Source organism: Marmota flaviventris, chromosome 10 (genome assembly GCF_047511675.1).
Source record: "Marmota flaviventris isolate mMarFla1 chromosome 10, mMarFla1.hap1, whole genome shotgun sequence".
Lineage (NCBI taxonomy): Eukaryota > Metazoa > Chordata > Mammalia > Rodentia > Sciuridae > Marmota > Marmota flaviventris.
Window position 1 is genome coordinate 117,289,335 of NC_092507.1, and position 21,021 is coordinate 117,310,355.

Here is a 21,021-nt window from a genome sequence, read left to right on the forward strand (position 1 = left end):
TCAGGGCTGCCTGGACAGAGCAGTTCACCCAGCGGGTGTGGGCAGGTGTAGTTACCTGAGACAAGCTGGCTCTGCCTGCAGGAGGGGGCTTGTCAACAGATGTCAGAAACCAATGTCCATCCAGGCTCTGGTCATTCGTACAGTTATTCTGCAATTTCTTAGAGCGAGTGAGGTTGCCTCTGTGAACTCTGGTGGGCTTCCTAACACTGGCCTGTGGCTCTGCCCTCAGAGTAGGGAAGCTCTTCCTCTTGCTGGTTCCCCTTTCGGATGTTTCCTCCCCAGCTGAAGAGGCCGGCAGGCAGCCAGGATGGGACACAGCTCACAAGATCCCCACCTCTGCTGGACCACCAGGCTCCTGGGAGTCATTAGCCTTCTCTGTGAGTAGCTGGATTTCCTGGAAGGGAGGGCAGTTGGGGTGCTGGGTCAGCTGGGACCCTTCAGTCCTGGGGGCTGTTAGGCTCTGATGCCTTTGGAAACAAAAAGTGAAAGCCGCACTATTATTATTCACCAATGCAGTGTTGGTAGAGCCCAGGATGAACGGAAAGTGCAAAATGGCCTTTTTGTGGTGAGGACCTGGGACCCTGGGCATGGGCAGCCCTGGCTGAATGAGGGACCATAGGCAGGGAGCTGAGGCCACCTGGGCTGCAGCAGCAGGGAGAGGCTGGAGCTGCCTGGGGACAGGGAAGGAGACAGACCAAGAGCCTGTTCCTGTGGCACAGGGTGAGGAGGCAGCACCCCAGCCTGGGCCCCCAGGGTCCTCAGGGCCTCTGCAGCTCTTCTGTGGAGGCCTCAACCGGAACCCTGATTTCTGAGCTGGAGGAAGCTCCTCTGGTCTGCGCTCCTTCCCCCCACCCTCAAATGTTCCTGGCCCTGCAGACCTCAGCTGGAACCTTGCTTATCTCTTCACTGTTCCTGGTAAAGCCCTGGAAAAACAGGAGGCACCATCAATTGGGGAAAGATTGAGCAAACTGTGTAGTATCTGGGGGCCCCATGCATGGGATGTCATGGAGGCTAAGGAAACAGTGCCCCAGTGTTCTGGGAAGAATGTCCAGTTTCCATGAGGGAGACGCCTGGATCCTCCTCAGCAAGATCCAGGGAACCCAGCATCATGAAGTCCTTATTGTATAAAAGGACAAGCAGCCTCTACACACCCACATTTATGGGGCTGTTGAGCATGTGGGGAAACAATAGTGGTAGCTACCACAGGCTACAGGAGGGGAAATTGTGCAGAAAATACGCAGGGAAAAAGAGAGGGTGGGAAGCTAAAAGGAAGTGAAAAAAGTACTGACCTAATGATTGAGTCATGTGAGCCAAGATCATGTTACACTATGACATCATGGACTGTTGTGTTTGCTCCTATGAAGAAATAAAATAAAAACTAATGAGAAAACAAGAAGATCTAGTGAAGTGACTTTTGGTGAAGACTTTCTATCTGATTTTTTATCAATCCCAGCCACTAAGTGAACTTGCAGGGAATTACCCGGAGCTTGGTGGTTTAGGGAGCACTTGTGAAAGGAGACTTATTAACTGAACAACAAGCTGCCAGTGGTAGAAGACTGGTCCCTTTTAAATAGCTCAATTTTGGAACAGCACAATGCACACTCTTCCCATTTCTACTGCGTTGTTTAACTGTTAAGGTGCAGCTCTCTCCAGAGGCAGTGGGGGTGGAAGATTTCAAAAGGAAGGAGAAGAACAGGAGGGGAGGGCGAGGAAGAAGGGAGAAGGAAAGGGAGGACTTGACTTTCCCAATTATTGGATTTGCAGCCTGAGCCCAGACAAAGAGGGTGGTTCTCTCAAGGTCAACAGAAACAGGGAAGGTTGAAATTGGTCCCCCCACAGTCCTGACCTCTGTGCAGCTGAATGAAGCAAAGCACCTTGCAAGGAGTTGGTCAGAGGCTCTTCATGGAAGGAGCCTCACCCCTAAATTGCTCTGCATCCTTTCTGGAAGCCTGAAGATCCACAGTTGCATTTTTCTTTGGTTTCTGGATTGTCCTCTGTTCACTCACCCTTGTTTGGGGGAGAGAGATGGTGGTGAAGGAGTGATGGTGAGGGTGGTGAAGAACTTGCCCATATCATGGTTCAAATAGCAAGTCCTTTCCTGCACGTGGTTTGGAAGGGCAAGTGTGGAAGAGAAAGGGAAACTGAGCACAGCTTGCTTCCTGGAATTTCCACACTGCAGCGGGGTGATCCTGGATATGTGGTGGCTCCCCCAAACTGATAGCAACAGCATTTAATGAATGCTGCCCCCCATCTGCTGGCGGGGAGATGGAGAAGTTTCCAGGTCACTATTGGCCCAAGAGAGACACGGAAACAGTGTAAAGGGCAGCAAGGTATCAGTTTGGCAGTTTTGTGCATGAGTTGACAGGGAACTGCTCCTGGTGTGGGAAAGTGGAGATAGGGATACGACACAAGAGGAACCATGTTCTATGCCCACGGTTGCATTTTTAATTTTGTAGTATGAAGTTCACCCTCTACCTGGTAAAGCCCATGTGCTCCATGGCTCCTCTTTTCCTTGTTTAGGATGAGCATCTTCTGTAGGTCAGAGAGCTCCTGCTGCCTCCCCTCTCTGCCTCCCTTCTCTGTCTTGCTGATGTCAGCCACCATTGGGCCTCAGGGGCTGATCCTCCCACAGGCTGAGGCTAACCCTCCTCTGTATTTGTGGTTCCCTCTTCTAGGAAGTGGCAGTCTGGGCAGGCTGGCTGTCCAACCCTGGGCGAGCCAGAAGTCTCAGCTGTGCTCAGCCACTCCAAGGGGACACTGTCCCTGCAGGGGGGACAGTTGGAGGATGAGACTCCAGCAGCTGCTCAGGCCCTGGAGGGACCAGGTAACAGCTCAGGGAGGGGCAGAGTTCCTAGTGGGCAGCATCCTGGGCTCCAGGCCTTGCTGTGCCCTGTGTCGCCAGGACAAGTCCACTCCCCTGGGGACCCCCTGCTCTCTAACAGGAGGGGCTTGACAGCTCACCTCTGAAGCCCCTCCAGGGTGACCCAGGGCTTCCACTCACACAGGGCTTTCTGTGGTCACTGCAAGGCCTCTGCTCTGTCTTTCTCGTCCTGACCTGTCCTATCCTGTCACCTGACAGGGAGTCACAGCTGGGGAGCCTGTTTAGGACTCCTTAAGAGAGGACACCCTGAGCTGTCCCTGTGGTCATTTCTTCAGCCCCCAAGGGAGGGAAGAAATCCTGCTCCTCAGCTCCTCCACCTGACCTGGTCTTCTCTGCCTCTGCTCCTGAGGGGGACCTCAGGGCTGGTGTCCTCAGATCTCCTGCCCAAGGACTCTCCCTCCTCACACCCTTGCAGATGTGGTCTGCAAACCTTGCCCAGGAGGCCATGTTGCAGCTGTGCCCTTTAGACCAGCTGATGAAAGCCTCTGCCAGACCTTGAGGTTCCTGTTCAGCACAAAACACTAGCTTCCCTGAAGGACCCTCCTACAATGCTGGCAGGGGGACACAGACGCTGTGGTGACCACAATGACCTCATCAAATCCCTGAGGATGGTCTGAAATACAGGCTGTCAGAGCACCCAATTGCGCTGTTTCCCCATGGGATAGCAGGCTGTTTCTCTGGGTACTGCATTAAACAGAGCACTTAAATGTACTGACCACCACTGTACTGACACCCAGCAAGTGCCTGCTGTCCATGCACAGAGAAACCAACACGGCACCAGGTTTTGCAAGAAGAAAGAACTTCACAGTCACTCCCCTGAAAAGGAGAGATGAGGCACGCTCACTTCTGTCTCCCCAGGGAGCAGGAAGGGACTTAAGGGAGGGATGAGAAACAGAAGTCCAGCTGGCTGGAATCTCAAGTCTTGGTGGCATGGTCCACACCAGGTGCCCTGGGCCTGGTGGAACCTCTGGGTACATTGTAACTGCACTGGTCTCTCTGACCCCATGCTCCCTCCTGCAGCTGTGGCTGCACCCTGGCTTCTAACCCAGGTCCACAAGTCCCTGTTCTGGTTCCTCGGCTTCTTGTCCTTGGAGGCTTTTGGTTCCTCTCAGCTCTCTAAGTCTCAAGTCCTGAAAAAGCAACTTGCAAACAGTTTTTAGAAACAAGGAAGTTGTGGTGTATGGCCCATTTTCACACCCAGAATTACATATTTAAATGTGTTAAACTCTGATTAGGCTGGATGACCACAGTGCTAAAGGATACTTCTATTTTGCTCATTAATTAAAAAGGGGACCATAGCATGTCACAACCCCCTTAAAAGAAGAATGAAGGGCACCTCAGGCCAGTGGGAAGGTTAAGAGGCATTTATGAATAGATACCCAGGCTCACAGGGCTGGAGTGTCTCTGGGCACACGTCATTTCCAGTGCTTACCTTGGGAATGGGCACACTTTGCTTTCACTTGAATACTCCACAAGTTGGGTTCTTGTTTTCAGTGTAATATGTAATACTTTTGTATTAAAGAACAGCTCAAGATGTGGGTAGATGGGCAACCAGAGTTAAGAATATAAAATTTAAAATCTTAGTTCAAGGTATGGGTAATGAGTCCTTCCCTCCACCTTCCCACCCCCACTCCTGGCTGCACAGGGGTCTGTCCTGTGGTGCTTGGTAATGGTGCCTGCATCACAGTGAATTTCCTTTTAAACTCAGCTTTTATAAACAGGAAAGCCCTGGCTGGACCTTGACACCTACAGGCACCAAGGAGATTGAAGCCACAGGATGTGTGACTCCTGCATCCCATCCCTGTACTCAGGAGGAGACCCCCGAGAGGGGCAGCTGGAGGGGAGGAAGGAAACCAGCCTGGAACTGGGAATGTATGGTTCTGACCCGGGGGTGCTGGGCCAGTAATGCCCATCAAGATAATGACAGCAGCAGCGTGTGGGAGACCAACCTCACACGTGACTGAGTCACACTCCCCAGCTGGGTGCTGAGGCTCTTAGTCACAGAAATGTGGCACAGCTTTCCCCACCCTTCTTGAGTTTGAGGGTCAGTGTCTCCTGCATGGTCTGTCTTGCTACAGCCCCATGGGTGGAGCTATGCTCACCTGTTCCTTTGTAATATAATCCCTTGCCCTGTTTAGGGTAGAATCTACCATGGAAATGCCTTGTGTGTCTTCCCTTCTCTTACTGTGCCCTTGGATGTGGCCTACCCAGGTGTCAGTCAACCTGCTGACAGTGGACATCATGAGATAGACTCAGCCCCCTGAAACCTGACCCCTTGCCTCATTTAAAGAGCTTCTCCTCAATAAAAGGGGTCAGCGTGTGCTCTTGCTCTATCTCTTCTTGTGGACCTTTAAGGTCAGAGGAGCCATCACAGTGACCCCAATAAAAAAGGTATTTGTGTCTCTTGTTGGGTTATTTTGTGTACTCAATTAGCCCAATTCAACTGGAGTAAACCCTGAGCCTTTTAGTCGCGAGAACAGAAACCAACTGCAGCAAATGGGAACAGCACAGTTATTGAATACTGTGCCGAAAGCTTTTCTGCTTAAATTCAAAGGAGAATTCAATGAAGTAAGCACCATCTCTTCCATTTCATAGATGAGAAAGCTGAAGCCAGAGAGGTTCAGTAACTATTCAAGCATACACAGCCAGAAGATGGGGGACCTAGAGTAACTCAGATTAGGTCCAACCTTGTAACCACTCTTTATATCATCAAGGTGTGGTAACTAGCTGAAACAAACTAAATTTTTGGTTGATCAAAACCTAAACACAAATGTTGAAACCACAAAAAGAACTTGAAGAAAACTAGAAAATATGAGAAACATACTTTTGAAGGGAAGGCTATCCTTTTAAGCAAGATATGAAACCAATGAATACTAAAAAAAATCTTTTGATATCTTTGAATTCATGAAGTGACATTTTGGCTCCTGGGCAAAATAAACTGTAATAGATTTAATGAAATTTATCACAATTCCAATGATTTTTCACAGAAATAGAAAAAATTCTAAAATTTGTTTGAAAGCATGAAGGACCCCAAATAACAAATGAAAAAGAACAAAACTGGGTGTCTCACTCCCTGATTTCAAAATACAATGTTATTGTGATTAAAACAGGAGGGTACTGGCACAAAACAGACACATTGACCAATGGAAAATGAAGAAATTCCATAAATAAACCCAGTGTTTACAGTCAGTTGATGTGATGTTTGACAAATGTGCTAAGAATACACAACAGGGAAAGGAGAGTGTCTTCAGTAAATGCTTATGGGAAGATGGGATAGATACATGTACAGGAAGAAAATTTGATTCTAACTCACCTCTTATGAAAAAAAATAATGCAAAATGGAAGAAAGACTGAATAATAAGATCTGGAACTATAAAGCCTCTAGAAGAAAACATAGAAGTCACATGAGCTTGGGTGGTGATTTCTTGACTAGGATTCCCAAAGCACAGGCACCAAAAGCAAAAACTGACAGAATTGCATCAAATTAAAAACCTTCTGCACAGCAAAGAAACAACAGAGTGAAGAGACAGCCCATGTCTTGGGAGAGAATATTTGCAAACCACACATCTGATATGGGGCCAATAGGCCTAATGGATAAAGAACTAAGAAACTCGATAGCAAGGAAACAGGTAACTTGATTTAAAAAATGGGCAAAAGATTTGAACAAGTATTGCTCAAAGAGAGAAATGAGTAGCCAAAAGAGCTATAAAAACATCCTCAGCATCTCTAATCATCAGGGAAATGAGAATTGAAGACACATGAGGTACCCCTCCCATCTGTTAGCATGGCTCGCATCTAGCATGTGCCAGACGATGTGCTGGGAGCTGTCAATCCCTGGCCTCCTGTAGTTCATACCCTGACTTCAAGTCAGGTAAGGAAACTGCAGTCTAGTCCAGTTAAGTCACCAGCCCAAGGTTGCACTTCAGCAGAACAGGATTTGATCTGAGAAATGGGTCCAGTTCACTGGACAAGGCTGCATCTCTAGATCAAGGAAGGTGCTGGATGAACTGGTTAAGAAGAAAATGTCTGTTTCACTTGTTCTCCTTAAAGAAATACCCATGTTCTCTTTCCCAATGTCCTAGGTACCTGCAACACTTTACCCAAGAGTTCTGGGATTAAAGGTTTCAGAACCCGCACTTATCTGAAGGTGATCCAGGGAGGTTCAGTCTTGTTGCAAGTGATCCAGGAGCCAGAGGATCCCAAGATACAGGAGATCACCTGGGGCTTCACCTCTGATTCAAATGCCACATTCATGCTGAGACTCCAGAATGGGAAGGAAGATCCACTGTGGTTCAGTCTCCAGGACAAGTACAAGCACAGGGTCCAGGTGCCCAGTATGTCATCCCTGAAGATTAACAATTTGACTTTACAGGACAGTGGGCAGTACTGGGCCCTGATCATGTTTCAGACGGGAAGAGAAATTAAACGAGTTTTCCACCTCACTGTTTATGGTAAGTGACACCCTCACCTAGTCCCAGGGCTGGCCTCCTTCCTTAAGTCTGGGAGGCTCTGAGACCACATGCTGCAGGATTCTCCTCAGGCGCCAAGTCAGATATTCATCACAAACAGTAGAGCTGAGGTTTTATACCAGGGAGAAAGATCACATCTGTGTTTTGGAAGACAAAATGGAAATTTGGCCATTTTTGCAGTAACATTTCCTCCTCTTTGTAAGACTAAATTTACTGCTTTTGTGTATTAGTTTTCCTTTGCTCTTTTAACAGTGCATAATCATGGTTTAAAACAACACAAATGTGTATCCACAATATGCTGCAGGTCAAGGTCAGACATGGTGTCACTGGGCTAAAATCCAAGTGTGGGCAGGGCTGCATTTTGTTCTACAGGATCTAGAGGGGATCCTTTCCTGCCTTTCCTACTCTCCAGAGCTGCCAGCCTCCCTGGACTTGAGGTCCCCTCCTCCTCCTAAACTAGAAAGGGAGGGGGAGTCTCTCTTGCATCTCTCATACCTACTCCTTTCCTTCCTCTTCTTTTGGTTTTGTGTTGTGCTTTTGGTATCAGGAATTGAATCCCGGGGTTCTTAACCACTGAGCAACATTCCCAGCCTTTTTTATTGATTCATATTTTTGAGACAAGGTCTCACTAATTTCCTTCGAACCATGCCAGGTTGCTGAGGCTGGCTTTGATCTTCCTTCGGATCATCCTGTCTCACCCTCCTGAGCTGCTGGGATTGGGGGTGTGCACCACCATGCCTGACTCTTCTTCCACGACTAAGGGTCCCTGTGAGGACACTGGGACTATCATATAATCCTATTTAAAGCTCAGCTCTTTTTTTCATAACTTAGCATATTCACAGGTTCTGAGGATAAAGATGTGAACATCTGTGGGACAGGATTGTTCTACCTCATTTGAAATCCACTGGTATCTAGTTCACCATCTCCAATCCTTGCAGAGAGTCAATGAGAGGCCAGCCTCACTTCCACAGACCCCACAAATCCTGCTCTGCAAGCCTTGATAGGGTAGGAGAAGTGATGCTGCTGCACGTCCCAGGAGATCCATTTTGCCACCTCTAGGGTCCCCACAGTCCCTCTCTGCATAAGTCAGTCCCTGCTGCAGAGAGTTGACCTCAGGTGCAGGTCCTGTGTGATTTCCAGACTGGCCTGTGGATCTGACCCTTCTCCCCCAGTCGGGAGCACACATTCAGGGTCATGTTCTAACTGCCTGCAGAGCTGTGCTCTCTCTTGCAGCCACGGTATCTCCCACAATGTCTCCTGTTTTGATCTGAGCTTTCTGGGTCCTCCCAGAGCTGGCCTGGTGTCCTGCCCCAGTCGGGCTGTGCAGTCCCAGGCACTGTCTCAGCTGAAGACCCAGGACACAGGACCCTGGCCCCAGACAAGCTCTTCTGTCCCACGCTTCCTTCCCTTCCAGAAGACCCCTATCTTCTAGAAATAATTGGCCCTAAAAACTGGGATTCAGCCATCATGTTCTCATGGGAAATAAAGTTTAGACTTGCTTCATCTAGTGAGATCACATGAGCTTAATAAAGTGGCTGCTGTCACTTGTCAACATGTAGCTCTGGGGAAATTGTGCTTTATTTGTAACATGCTCCCAGCTTCCTCCTAGGGCTCCTGCCTCTGGTCAGCGAGACACTGGAGGACAATGTGTGGCATGTGTGAGGCTCTCTCCTTTTGTCCCCTCCTTCCTCAGATTCTGTGCCCCTTGCCCAGATCTGGACCACGTCAGCGTCCATCACGCCCAGCTGGTGCAATGTCACTCTGGAGTGTGGGGCCCGAGAGGCTGTAGAGGTCCTGAATGTAACCTGGGAGGTCCAGGGCCCCTCCAGTGAGCTGGAGCAGAGAGGGGCAACAGGACCCCCCAACCCCTGGACACTGGCCCTGAGCCTGCCACTGAGGCAGCCCAATGTCAGCCTCACCTGTGTCCTCAGCAACCCAGTGGACCAGAAAAATGCCACCTTAGAGCTCACTGACCTCTGTAGCCCAGGTGAGTGCACCTGCAGGAGGGAGGGGCACAGGGAGGGCTCAGGTGGCTCTGGAGCCCGAGGGTCCCTGGCTTTTTTGCTGCTGTGTTTATGAACAGCACTGCCTTCCCTTGGTCACTCCAGTCCAGAAGTGTGGGGTCGCATCCAGCTCATGACTGTCTTTAAATATCCCTCAACTCCAGGCCCTTCCCCCTGGGCCAGGGGCAGTCTTCCAGGACCTGTCCCTTCTGTCACCATGCCCTGTGTCCAGAGTCATCTTTGGAAAAACAGATTGGATTGTGGCCTTTGTCTGTGTCATCTCTGGGGTCAACCTCCACCTAGTTCCCATAGGATGTAGGGCTTAGAAGATCCTGTGCCCCCGATGGTGGCCTCATCCACACAGGGAATTAGCTGCTTGCTGACCTTCCCTAACGTGTGAGCCACTGCTGGCTCTGAAGGCGCAGCCTCTTTAAGGAGCTGCCCACGACCATCCCCCCTGAGTGGAAAGATCCCTTTCTGGGTCTGAGTCCACCCTGAGTGGGACACCATGAGGGCAGGGGACACATCCTTCTCTCCTCTTAGCCCAGGTGTCCAGCTCAGTTCTGGGCAGTTTGTGCCCAGTAGGTGTCTCACTGAACCCGAATGCCTGGGACCCGTGTGCACCCGTCCTCTCTCAGTCTTCCTCCAGGGGCTGCTGGAGGAGCCTGACTGGTCAGTGCAGTCACCACCCCTGGTCATGTGCCCCCCCCTCCACCCTGGAGTCTCAGAGGAAGTTCAACATGGCCCACCAAACCTCCTGGACTCACGGCTGCCTCCCGGGCCTCCCCACCTAGCCCTGCCTCCTGTGCTGTCCCTGCCCTGCAGGACGCTCCTGCCACACTGAGTATCTGTGAAACTCCTGCCACTCCCCACACACAGGTGACTGCGCATGTCCTTGGGGGTCTCACTGGAGACCTTGGACATGGGTCAACCTCTCTGCAGTGAGATCCTTCACCTGGTGATTGAGAGCTTCTTCTCTTCCTGGTGATGACTTGTTCACAGACCCCACCTTGCTCATCCCCGTCTCCCCTGCACATGAAGTGCCTGGGCCACTGCTTGACTGAGTGGACCTGCCACGCCCTCCCTCTGCGGCTTCTGCACCAGGCCCCTTCCAACCTTTCTCCATCCTCTCTCTCTCCCTTGTCACTGTGAACCTCATCTTCTCTCTGCCTTAACGTGTTTCACTGTCTCCTTGGGAGGGAAACAGACTCACATGGAGAGCACCCAGCTGTCCTCATGGGAGGCGTCCGAATGGGTTACGTGGCTGTGATTTTGATCCTTGCAGCTGGAATCTGCCTTTGGATGATCCATGAGAAGATGATGGAGAAGAGAAGAAGCAGGTTGTGTTTCTCCTCCTGGGCCCAGAAACCTCCCTCTCCCCTTGGGCCCTGGGCTCCCCTCCTCCTACATTTTCCTGACAGTAGGTGGGCTTTGTGGAGAAGATGAGGAGGGTAAAGGTGACAGCCTTGGATTCCTGGACTGGGTACAGGTAGAGGTTTCCCTGGAGAATCTGGCCGCAACCTGGGATGACACAGGTCCAGGACTGCAGGAGGGCCATGAGGTCGAGGACAATGACATCAACTGTGAACAGCTGGTGCAGCAGGAGTCTTGGCAGGACAAGGACAAACTGAGAGCTGGCAGTGGTGACCAGCCTGGACACCCCTAGGTCACACTGCCCTCCCTGGGGCTCCCCAAATCAGGCATACACTCTTTCTGTTCCCACTGATCTTGACCTATTTATGTAACACCAACATGATTAACAAAGAAAGTCCATCACTGACCAACCTGTGCTGGCTTGTTTAGGGGATTTCATAGGCAGTTCATAGTACTGAGTGTTGATTGTAGGCCAGTACCTCGGGACCCTCTGTCCCTTGGCTGTCCAAGGAACACTGTGTCTTGCTTTCCCAGGAATTGATGAACAACATCTAGAAGAGAAGGGGCCTTGCCCTTGGTGTCTACAGTGAGGTCCTTAACCAAGGACAGGCCATGAAGATGGTTTCATTGAAGGAAGCTGCAGAAGCCGGCACTTGGGAGAGACTGTGCTCTGAGCCTGACACACACAGATGCCCACCTGCTCCAGGTTCAGTCCAGCTCCAGATGGCCCTGGAGAGTCCCCGTCTTCCTGAGCACACATGGCCCTGTTCCTTCTTGTGACACCTCCCCAAGCTGCCTCCACCCTCAGGACCCTCATGCCAGCCAAGCAAGGGCTCTTCCTCTGTGCTTGATCTGGCTCCTGGTCCCTCAGTTTGAGAAGCCTTCCCAAAGCAAATCCCCCTGACTGTGCAGGTGGCAAATCCTCACCACCTCGGCTGTGTCACTGGTCTGTCCAGTAGGAACATTGGCACAGGTGGTGGGACAGTGAAGAGATATGGACCTTGCCCAGAGGAGGGAGTCAAGATGGGTTCTGCAGGCTGAACTGGGGGTCGGTGGAAGCAGCATGCATGATGGAGCCCTGGGTCCCTTACAGACCTGGTGTAGGACCCCCTTGGGTGTCGGGCTGTGTGTCTGTGTGTGTCTGTGTGCATGGGGGATGGGTGGGGGGTGTTGGGGAAGTGTCTAATACACAGGAGACATGGGACCATAGCTCACCTGAACTTAGCTGTTGCCTATTGCAAACTCATCTCCATGTCAAGTGCAAAAAGGAATCCACATTCCTCAGGCCCTCCTCAGGCTTCTCTTCTCCTGGCTCTGACCCCAACACAGGGTTTGTCTTAGGAAATCTACACCAACACCCCCTGCCTTGGGATGAAGGCCCTTGAGGAGAGTGGGTGTGCAGTGCCCCCCACACGCCCCTTAGTGAGGCTGCTGTGGGCTCTGATGTGCGAAGCTGTGGGAAGTTCTGAGCCAGCCGTCCCCAGGCCTCCTCCTGACCCTCACCCCCTGAAGCCCTCTGGCCCCAAGCCCAAGGTCAGCTCCTCTGTGCTCACACACACCTCTCTGCCTGCCTTCTCCCTGTTCCTGCCCACACCCACCCCTACCTGCTGAAATTCTTCCATCTTCCCAAATCTCACTTCTCAGCCTCCTGTTCTAAGGAGCCTGTCTGGACCCCAGAGTTTTGGACATAGGCTCTCTCGAATTTGGCCTCTTTCAACATTTGAAAATCATTGAGGCCCGTGCCACAGTCTGTCCTGGATGGGAGTCATTTCTTATCCACCGGATTAAAGTAGGGCTCCCTCAAAAGGGACTGGGGGAGGCCAACGCCCAGGAGAACCCATGCCTCTTCTCATGAAGGATCTTGACCCTTCTCCCCATTTGCTTGTGCCTTGAGCACACGAAATCGAATGAGGGTGTTCTTCATAAAGGGCCCTCAGCTACAGCCAGCAAGGAAATGAGGACCTCAGTTTTATAACAGCAAAGAACAGAATTATGGTGAAAACCTAATGAGCGAGAAATGGATTCTGCCTTAGAGTCTCCAGAAGGGAACACAACCTGGAGACACCCTGACTTTATTCCACATCAGATCTTGACCTCCAGGTCAGGGAGACAATAAGCTGGTGCCATGTCAAGACACTGAGGCTGTGGTGATTGACTATGGCAGAAGGAACAGATGTCATTCCATTTTATGGTTTCAAGTACTTTGGGTCCTCCAGAGTCTCCAGCCTGGGAGTCTCCACTGGGCTCCATGTTGACAAATCTGACTCTTCACAGGGCATCTCCAGCCATGGCTGCCTCCTCCTCATGAAGGCACATGCTTCCCTCAGAGCAGCCCTCACACCCTGCTCTGATGGGATTTCTGCTTCTTTCCCACCACCCCTGGGCCACTCGAGGACAGTGAGTTTGCTTCTGTCTTTGTGCTCCAGAGGTGCTCCCACGCAGTAGCAATCATTACAGGTGTGTTCCATGGAGGTGACCTGAGGGTGGAGGGCCTCCTGTCAGGAAACCCCACCTGCAGTTTGGCCCTCAGCCACGAGGTGGCACTGTAGACAGCTTTGAGCAACACCTGGGCAGAGGCTGCAGGTGATTCTGGAGGAGTGTGGAGTCTCTTGGTTTCTCTCCCAGAGCATCCACAGGGCAGGTAGATGTGAGAGGCAGAGAAACCCGGGGTAAGAGAATGACATCTGGAAAGTGGAGCCAGGTGAGATGCCCCGGGGGTATCCCCAGAGGATATCTGGTGAAGGCGATCCCCCACTCACTGTCTTGACAGGGTCACAGTGAAAATAAGTCCTGGCAAAGCCACTCTCCCACTCTCTTGACAGGGTCACAGTGAGGATGAATGCTGGCAAAGCCGCACTGGTTGGTGGGAAACCGAAACCATGAGACCCTTTTTTATATAATTGGGACTTTTCATTTTCATGCTCATGTTCCTGACAGGAGTCATGAGTATGTTAAATGACAAACAAATTTCAGATGGCTAGAACATAACAGGTAGTTCATGCCTTGAAGGCTGTTTTACTACCCCTCAGCATTTCAAGGACAAAGTAGAAGGCTGTTCTTCTATCTCAGTACATTGAGGACAAATCTGATAATGGACAACAATCATCCTCTGAAAGGTCACGAGAATTTTAGGCACCACATTGATTTTATCAACTAGAACCCAAGCTCATATTTCCAGCCTCTTAGAAAATCTAATCATTATGTTTATTTTACAAAGCCCACCATATGTAGTCTCATTCTTGATTGAGGAAAGTTATATTATACACTTAGGAAAGTTAAAACATATAAGTATATATTCTTCTCTTTTTATAAACCCTTTTTTACTTTATATAGGAATTTATGATGAGCATAGTTAATATTGGCGGAAAGTGGACTGTGTTTAGAACTTACTTTCTATTGAGAAAGATTATAAAGATATGAGAACTAGTGCACCTTGACTGAGAAACAAAGAAACTCTTTGAGAAAGCAGCTCAACCAGTTTTATGAGAATAAATTTAGGAATTAATTAAATTAGCTTTATAAGATATATTTTTAGAATAATATTAGAAATACTATCCTATTTAGATTTTGGGATTTAGAAATTCTTAAGTTTTTAGTTGTATGGGTTTCTGATATGTTTTGAGAATGATTTATAAATTTTAGGATATTTTAACTATAAGATTTAAGGGGACTTTTTTAGATGGGAATTTCAGATTAGAAATAAAGTAAAAGTGTACTTTAAACTTAAAGATTAATGACAGGTTAGGAGACTGAGAGTCTAGTTACATAGTTTGGCATTAGTTAATAAGAAAATAGCATATCTTGGGGAAAATAGTAAATCTTGGGAAAATCTGAAAAATGTAAATTAGTGATGCATTTTATTAATGATTTTGTACTTTTAATAATTAAATAACTAAAGGTCATATCCTGGAAAAATGGAAATTAATGTTACATTTTTTGTACCCCTAATCAAGGTTAAGGAAATGTCATGTCTTGGCAAAAGTTTTAAATTGTATCATCAATGACATATTCTGAATGTATAATGATGAGAAAAATTGCAATAAAAGATGACCCAGAGAAAGCTGCATTAGAGCTCTCTCTCTGGAGATTGCTCCAACGGAACGGCTCCTATCTCATCTTTTCGCCGACATCACTCATCCTTCAGGATTACCTGGACCCCACTAGGGCAGGATCCTGGCAGATATTCAATATGTATAGATAATTCACAAAACAGAAAATACCACCAGCTAACACACATTGGGGAACCTTCCATGTCCTGGAGGGGGTGGCAGATCCATTGCTGGGGCGGAAGTTCCACTGTGCGAATGTGTGACTCAGTGACTGGGGGCCTGGTCCCAGGGCGATATGTGCCCAGGAGAGAACTCAGGGGGTCCTGCAGTGGGAGGGTCAAGGCTTGGCTCCTTAAATTCCAGTCTCTGCTGGGGCTGAAAGAATTGCTTGGGTGGGATGGGGTCGGTTCCCACTGGGGATCCTCGAGAACCCAGTGTGTCTGACCTTAGCTCTTATCATCCAGGGAAGAGATTTCTGAACTGAAACTGCCTCAAGGAGAGGAGAGTCAGGGCGCTCCCTCCCAGCCCCCTGGAGACAGACCCTGAGAGTGGAGGTGGGTGTCTAGGGGAGGGAACGGGAGTCAGGTGCTTTCCTGGGGCTGGAGGCTGGTTCAGGTGGGGAGCACTCAGCCCTGGAGAGGATTTCCAGCCCCTGGAAGTGGAGCCTGCTTTGAAGGACTGAGAAGGGTCTCAGCAAACCCTGGGTTGGCACCCACCTTTCCCCCTTCACGTCCTTCCCCTTCTGAGCTGGCCTACTCTTCTGTAGGTGGGGTGCTCACCCCTGCCTCTCAGCTCAGATTGGAGACAGCCTGAGCTGATGGACCACAAAGCTTTGGAACCTGGAGGTCACCTCTAGGTCCTCATCTCCAGCCTTCACAGTTGGGCACCTGCCTGACTCTGGGGGTGGAGCCTGGTGTCCCCTCCCTCCTGTGTGACCTTGTGCAAATCACCCAGTCTCTGTGTGTCCAATGAGGACCTTACTGGCACAGGCCTCATCAAAGTGTTATAAAAACTAAATGACCCAGGTGTGTGGCACATGCCTGTAGTCTCACCACTCAGGAGGCTGAGATGGGAGGACTTCCTGAGCCCAGGAGTTTGAGACCAGTAACATAGTGAGATGCTGTCTTTAAACAGAGAGAGGCCAGGTGTGGTGGTGAATAGTGAACACCTGTATCCCACGACTTGAGAGGCCAAGGCAGGAGGATTGCAAGTTGAAAGCCAGCTTCAAGCAATTTAGTGAGGCCCTAAGCAACTTAGTGAGATCTTGTCTCTAAATAAAATATTTTTAAAGGGCTGGGGGTCTGGTGTGGTGGCACTGGCCTGTAATCCCAGCAGCTCTGGAGGCTGAGGCAGGAGGATCACGAGTTCAAAGTCAGCCTCTGAAAAGAACTCAGTGAGACCCTGTCTCTAAATAGAATACAAAATAGGTCTGGGCATGTGGCTCTGTGGTTGAGTGCCCCTGAGTTCAACCCCTGGTTCCAAAAAAGAAAAAAAAAAAACAAGAAAAACATACAAACAAGAAACAACCCGGAAGGGTTGGGGTGCTAGAGAGAGAGAAGTGAAATAAACCATGCCTCATGCTGGTGGGCCTTGGAGGGTGTTGGAAGAAGACCCTCAGCGGACAGTTTGGGAAACCGTGATTTATAGAGCTAATGGGATCTGTCGCAGAAGAATGAAGACATTATACTGTTTATCCACCCCACACCAAGTCTTCACATGGACCCAAACATGTGACACGAGAGATGTGAAGGTTGTCATCCTGGGTCAAGGTCCTTGTGATGGACCCAGTCAGGCTCATGGGCTCTGCTTTAGCGTCTAGAGACCTGTTCCACCTCCACGCAGTTTGGAAAATATTTATGAAGAGCTGTCCACAGACTTAGAAGGTTTTGTTCATCCGGGTCACGGAGGTTTATCAGGATGTCCTCCTGCTCAATGCTGAGCTCACTGTCTGGGCCCATCAAGCCCCTGAGTCACGTAAGGAGGGGGCTGGAGCAGTTCCCTGATGCAGTGTGGCCTTGGCTGAATCAGAATTTGAAGGCCTGTCTTCCTGCTCTGGGGATCTTCTGCTCAGAAGTGCCATCGACAGGAAGCGGCCTCCTGTACAGCCGACTGCCCGTCCATCCCTGCTGTCTGTGTAGAGCGGATTCTTTGGGTGTAGACGTTTTTCTAAAGCTAATGAGCTGCTCAGAAATCTGGTAGGAAGCCCATGACTGGAAGGAGCTGTGACCTTGCACCAAGGTGGAGGGGTGTCCCTTCTTCTACAGCCGTGGTTTTGAGAAGCTGCTGTTGAAGTATTTGTCAGGTATGAAGTCACTGTCACTGAAAATTTCCTTCTTTTTTTTGGGGGGGGGGGGCAGGTACTGGGGATCGTACTCAGGGGCACTTGACCATGGAGCCACATCCCCAGCTCTATTCTGTGTTTTATTTGGAGACAGGGTCTCACTGAGTTGCTTAGTGCCTTGCTTTTGCTGAGGCTGGCTTTGAAATCTGGATCCTCCTGCCTCAGTCTCCTGAGCTGCTAGGATTACAGGTGAGTGCCACCACACCTGGTGAAAATGTCCTTATTCTTAAGTGCACATATAAGGGGAGAGGGCTTCCATAAAGCAGCAGAGAACCAGGCAGCCCAGCCAGGGACATCAGAGATAGACTTCAACCATTTCTTCCTTTGAACACTCCAGGCACAGTGAGATGAAGCCCCAAGGTGGTAAAGGTGGCAGAGCCTAAAGCAAGCACACTTCTCATAAGACAGATGAGGTCCAATACTGGGTTCTCCCAACCTAGGTGCCCTTCAACAGATGAATGGATAAAGAAACTGCGGTTTGTATACACGATGGAATATTATTCAGTCTTAAAGATGAATGAAATCATGGCATTTGCGGGTAAGTGGGTGGAACTGGAGTCCACCATGCTAATTGGAATTAGCCAATCCTAAAGAATCAAAGGCTGAATGTTTTCTCTGATATGTGGATGCTAATTCACAATGGGGGGGGGGGTGTAGTAGAGAGGTACTTTGGATTAGACAGAGGAGAGTAAAGGGAGGGAAGGGAGTATGGGGTAGGAAGGGCAGCAGAATGAATTGCACATTATCACCCTATGCGCCTATGTTGATTTAATTCTACATCATGTAGAATTACATGGAGAATGAGAAGTTGTACTCCACTTATGTAGGAGGTGTCAAAATGCATTCTACTGTCAAGAATAACTAATTAGAACAAATTAAAAAAAATACTGGGTTCTCTCCGATCTTTTACCTCTGTGGTTCAGGAGGGAAGAGATGCACCTTTTTGGTGCTTTCTGTGAGCATTTTTAGCTGATAGGTTAGACTTTAAATTACACGGCCTTTGGTGGTTTGGCTTAGAAAAGGCCACTTCATCTCTGTGGGGCCTTCAGGCCATTTCCTGGAGGAAGCTCTAGGACCTTTTGCAAGTTTCAAGGAATGTGGCCCCCAGGCTAAGGATCAGTTTCCTGATTGTGGGAGAAGATGGTTCTATTTTTTCTTTTCATGTGGGGACGGATTGCCAGATTCTTCTAATATGGATTGGCATCACTTGGAATTTTTTTCCTGCAACATTGGAGAATTTCACATATTTGTAAAATATGCAGATACATTTTTTTTTAAAGGAAAATCTCTACAGGTCTGGATTTCCATGGAGATTTGGTTTTTGCTGTTAGCTGGGTTAAAGAGTTAACCTTAACTTGCGTAAGTTTGGTAGTAAAACATCGTGGAAGTTTTCCAAAAAAAAAAAAAAGAATTCACAATGTGAATAGGCAAGTACATTAAAGTACACATTGGTATTTGATTCTTTCAATGTAAATATGTTACAGTGGCTGTAGACAGGAGCTAGCTGGAGGAACAGTGATGTCTATCAGGTGTTTCCTGTTCCTAGTTTTTTGGGTTTTTTTTTTTTTTTTTTTTTTTTTTGTAAGGAGAATTAGGAAAATGCAGTTCTACAGGGGGTGCCGGTGGCTCTGGTCTAGTAGCAAAGCAGCTGGCATTTCTTTTCTTTTCTTTCTTTCTTTTTTTTTTTTTTTGTTCCAGGGGCACTTAACCACAGAACCACATCCCCACATCTCCACACCCCACAGTCCTTTTTATTTTTCATTTTAAGACAGGGTCTCCTTAAGTTGCTGAGGCTGGATTTGAATTTGGCAATCCTCCTGCCTCAGGCCCCCCACCCCCAGGGGTGGGGGATGACAGGTATGTGCCCTCATGCCCTGCAGCAGCCAGCAATTTTGAAACTGAAGTTACAAATCCAGGTAAAGGATTCCAGTTTAAAGAAGAATATGTGTGAATATCTGTTGAGCATCCGCTAGTGTCCTCACGGAGCATGTGTGCGGGGCCTTGGTTACTAAACCACAAGCACATGAGCTCATAGGCAAGCTGACCAGTACGCTGTCCAGGGTCACTCAAAGAATTGTTGGAAATTTACTTGCAGACATGGTTATGCCTCGGGTGTGACCCAGTCTTTCCCAGGGCAGCTGCCTGTGGAACCAGCTCATCCATCTTCTAGCTTAAAAGGCACTGGACAGCACAGAAGCCCTGCTGGTCAGGAAGAGTCCAGCCCCAGGATCAGAGTAGTGAACAAGCCGCCCCGCAGACAGGTATTTTCAGTTGGGTCGGGAAGTTTCGGGGTGTTCCTGAACATGCAGGAATTGTCCCAGCACCCAACATCCCAGGGTCCTTGTCCAACTATTCTCCTTGCTGCTGGGAGGAGAGCTCATTATGGGAGGAAAAAATCTTGGTTTGCAGGTCCAGCCAGGGTCACCGGACAAGGACAATCTATTAGAAATGTCTTTCATTATATGATGTTAAATATGATATGCAATAATATATTAATAGTTTTATAATTATAAAAATATAAAGTTATATAAAATGGACTATCTAAAAATTCAATGTAATGTCTTTTGTCATAGGCTTGGGATTCTATTTTTTTTTTAAATATTAATTTCTTAGTTGTAGTTGGACACACTACCTTTATTTTATTTATTTATTTTTATATGGTGCTGAGGACTGAAGCCAGGGCCTCGCACATGTTAGGCGAGTGCTCTGCCGCTGAGCCACAGCCCAGCCCTTGGGGTTCTATTTTTAATGTTATCCTTGACTTCATCAGTGAGTCTCTCATTAAATATTGTAAACATTTAGAGGTTTGCCTTGAAGTATGGAGATTTTGAGAATCTCCCTTTCAGGGATGAAGGATCTTGGGGGAAATTAGGGAAATAGGGGATATTAATATCCCCTATTGGAGGAGTAGCTGGCCAAAATTTCCTCCCATTCTGTAGACTCTCCCCTCATACTCTTATTTCCTTGTCTATGCAGAACCTTTTTAGTTTAATGGCATCCCACTTACTGATTGTTGGTTTTGTTTCTTGTGCCTTAAGTGTTGTTGAGGAAGTTGGTGCCGGCACATATAGGTTTTATCTCTTTTCTTTTTTTGTGGGGAGGGGGTTGCTGGGGATTGAACTCAGGGGCACTCGACCACCGAGCCACATTCCCAGCCCTATTTTGTGTTTTATTTAGTGACAGGGTCTCACTGAGTTGCTTAGAGCCGTGCTTTTGCTGAGGCTGGCTTTGAATTCAGGATCCCCCTGCCTCAGCCTCCTGCGCCTCTCAGCGCGCCAGCTGATACTGTGTTTTCCTCAAGCAGTTGTAAGGGTTCTGGTCTAATTCCTAAGACTTTGAGCCATTTCAATTTGAAAATGTGTGGAATGAATGGGGTGAAAGACAGGGGTGTGATTTCACTTTTCTACATATAGCTATCCAGTTCTCCCAGTGTTATCTGTTAAAAAGGCTGTCTTTTCTCCAAAATATATTTTTGGTCCCTTTGTCAACTATCAGATGGCCATAGGTTTGTGGCTTTGTCTCTGTGGCTCTTCACATGTATTTTGGTGTAGAAAGGTCTAATTTATCAGAATCTGGGAAGGGGGACTGGAGGGTCAAGAACAATGTGAAAGGCAGTAGATACTTCTTGATGTTTTTCTTTTTTAGGGTATTGGGGATTTACCCCAGGAGCACTTTACTGCTAAGCAACATCCCCCAACTCTTTTTATTTTATTTTTTATTTTTTTATTTTTTTATTTTTTTTATTGGTTGTTCAAAACATTATAAAGCTCTTGACATATCATATTTCATACATTAGATTCAAGTTGGTTATGAACTCCCAATTTTACCGCAAATACAGATTGCAGAATCACATCGGTTACACATCCACATTTTTACATAATGCCCTATTAGTAACTGTTGTATT

At 48.4% G+C, this 21,021-nt stretch overlaps 1 protein-coding gene and 1 pseudogene across 6 annotated transcripts; both read left to right on the top strand.

Annotated features, from left to right (window-relative positions):
* The first annotated feature begins 277 nt into the window (after nucleotides 1-277).
* LOC114079135 (SLAM family member 9-like) lies at nucleotides 278-14,823 on the top strand. 6 transcript variants are annotated; one of them, XR_011708945.1, is made up of 5 exons: nucleotides 278-377; nucleotides 2,676-2,824; nucleotides 6,964-7,332; nucleotides 9,044-9,337; nucleotides 10,561-11,137. XR_011708945.1 is itself a non-coding variant. In XM_071618300.1 (5 exons), exons 1-5 carry the CDS (start codon nucleotides 308-310, stop codon nucleotides 11,266-11,268), a joined length of 873 nt encoding a protein of 290 aa, XP_071474401.1. In that variant the 5' UTR covers nucleotides 278-307; the 3' UTR covers nucleotides 11,269-14,823. The 6 variants fall into 6 exon arrangements, 5 of the variants coding, with proteins under 5 accessions (XP_071474401.1, XP_071474403.1, XP_071474402.1 ...); XM_071618300.1 differs by lacking the exon at nucleotides 2,676-2,824 and adding an exon at nucleotides 11,262-14,823 and having other exon boundaries at nucleotides 10,561-10,693; XM_071618302.1 differs by lacking the exon at nucleotides 2,676-2,824 and adding an exon at nucleotides 11,262-14,823 and having other exon boundaries at nucleotides 10,639-10,693.
* Nucleotides 14,824-16,353: 1,530 nt separating this feature from the next.
* Nucleotides 16,354-16,934, top strand: LOC139707422 (uracil-DNA glycosylase pseudogene; annotated as a pseudogene).
* The last annotated feature ends 4,087 nt before the right edge of the window (nucleotides 16,935-21,021 follow it).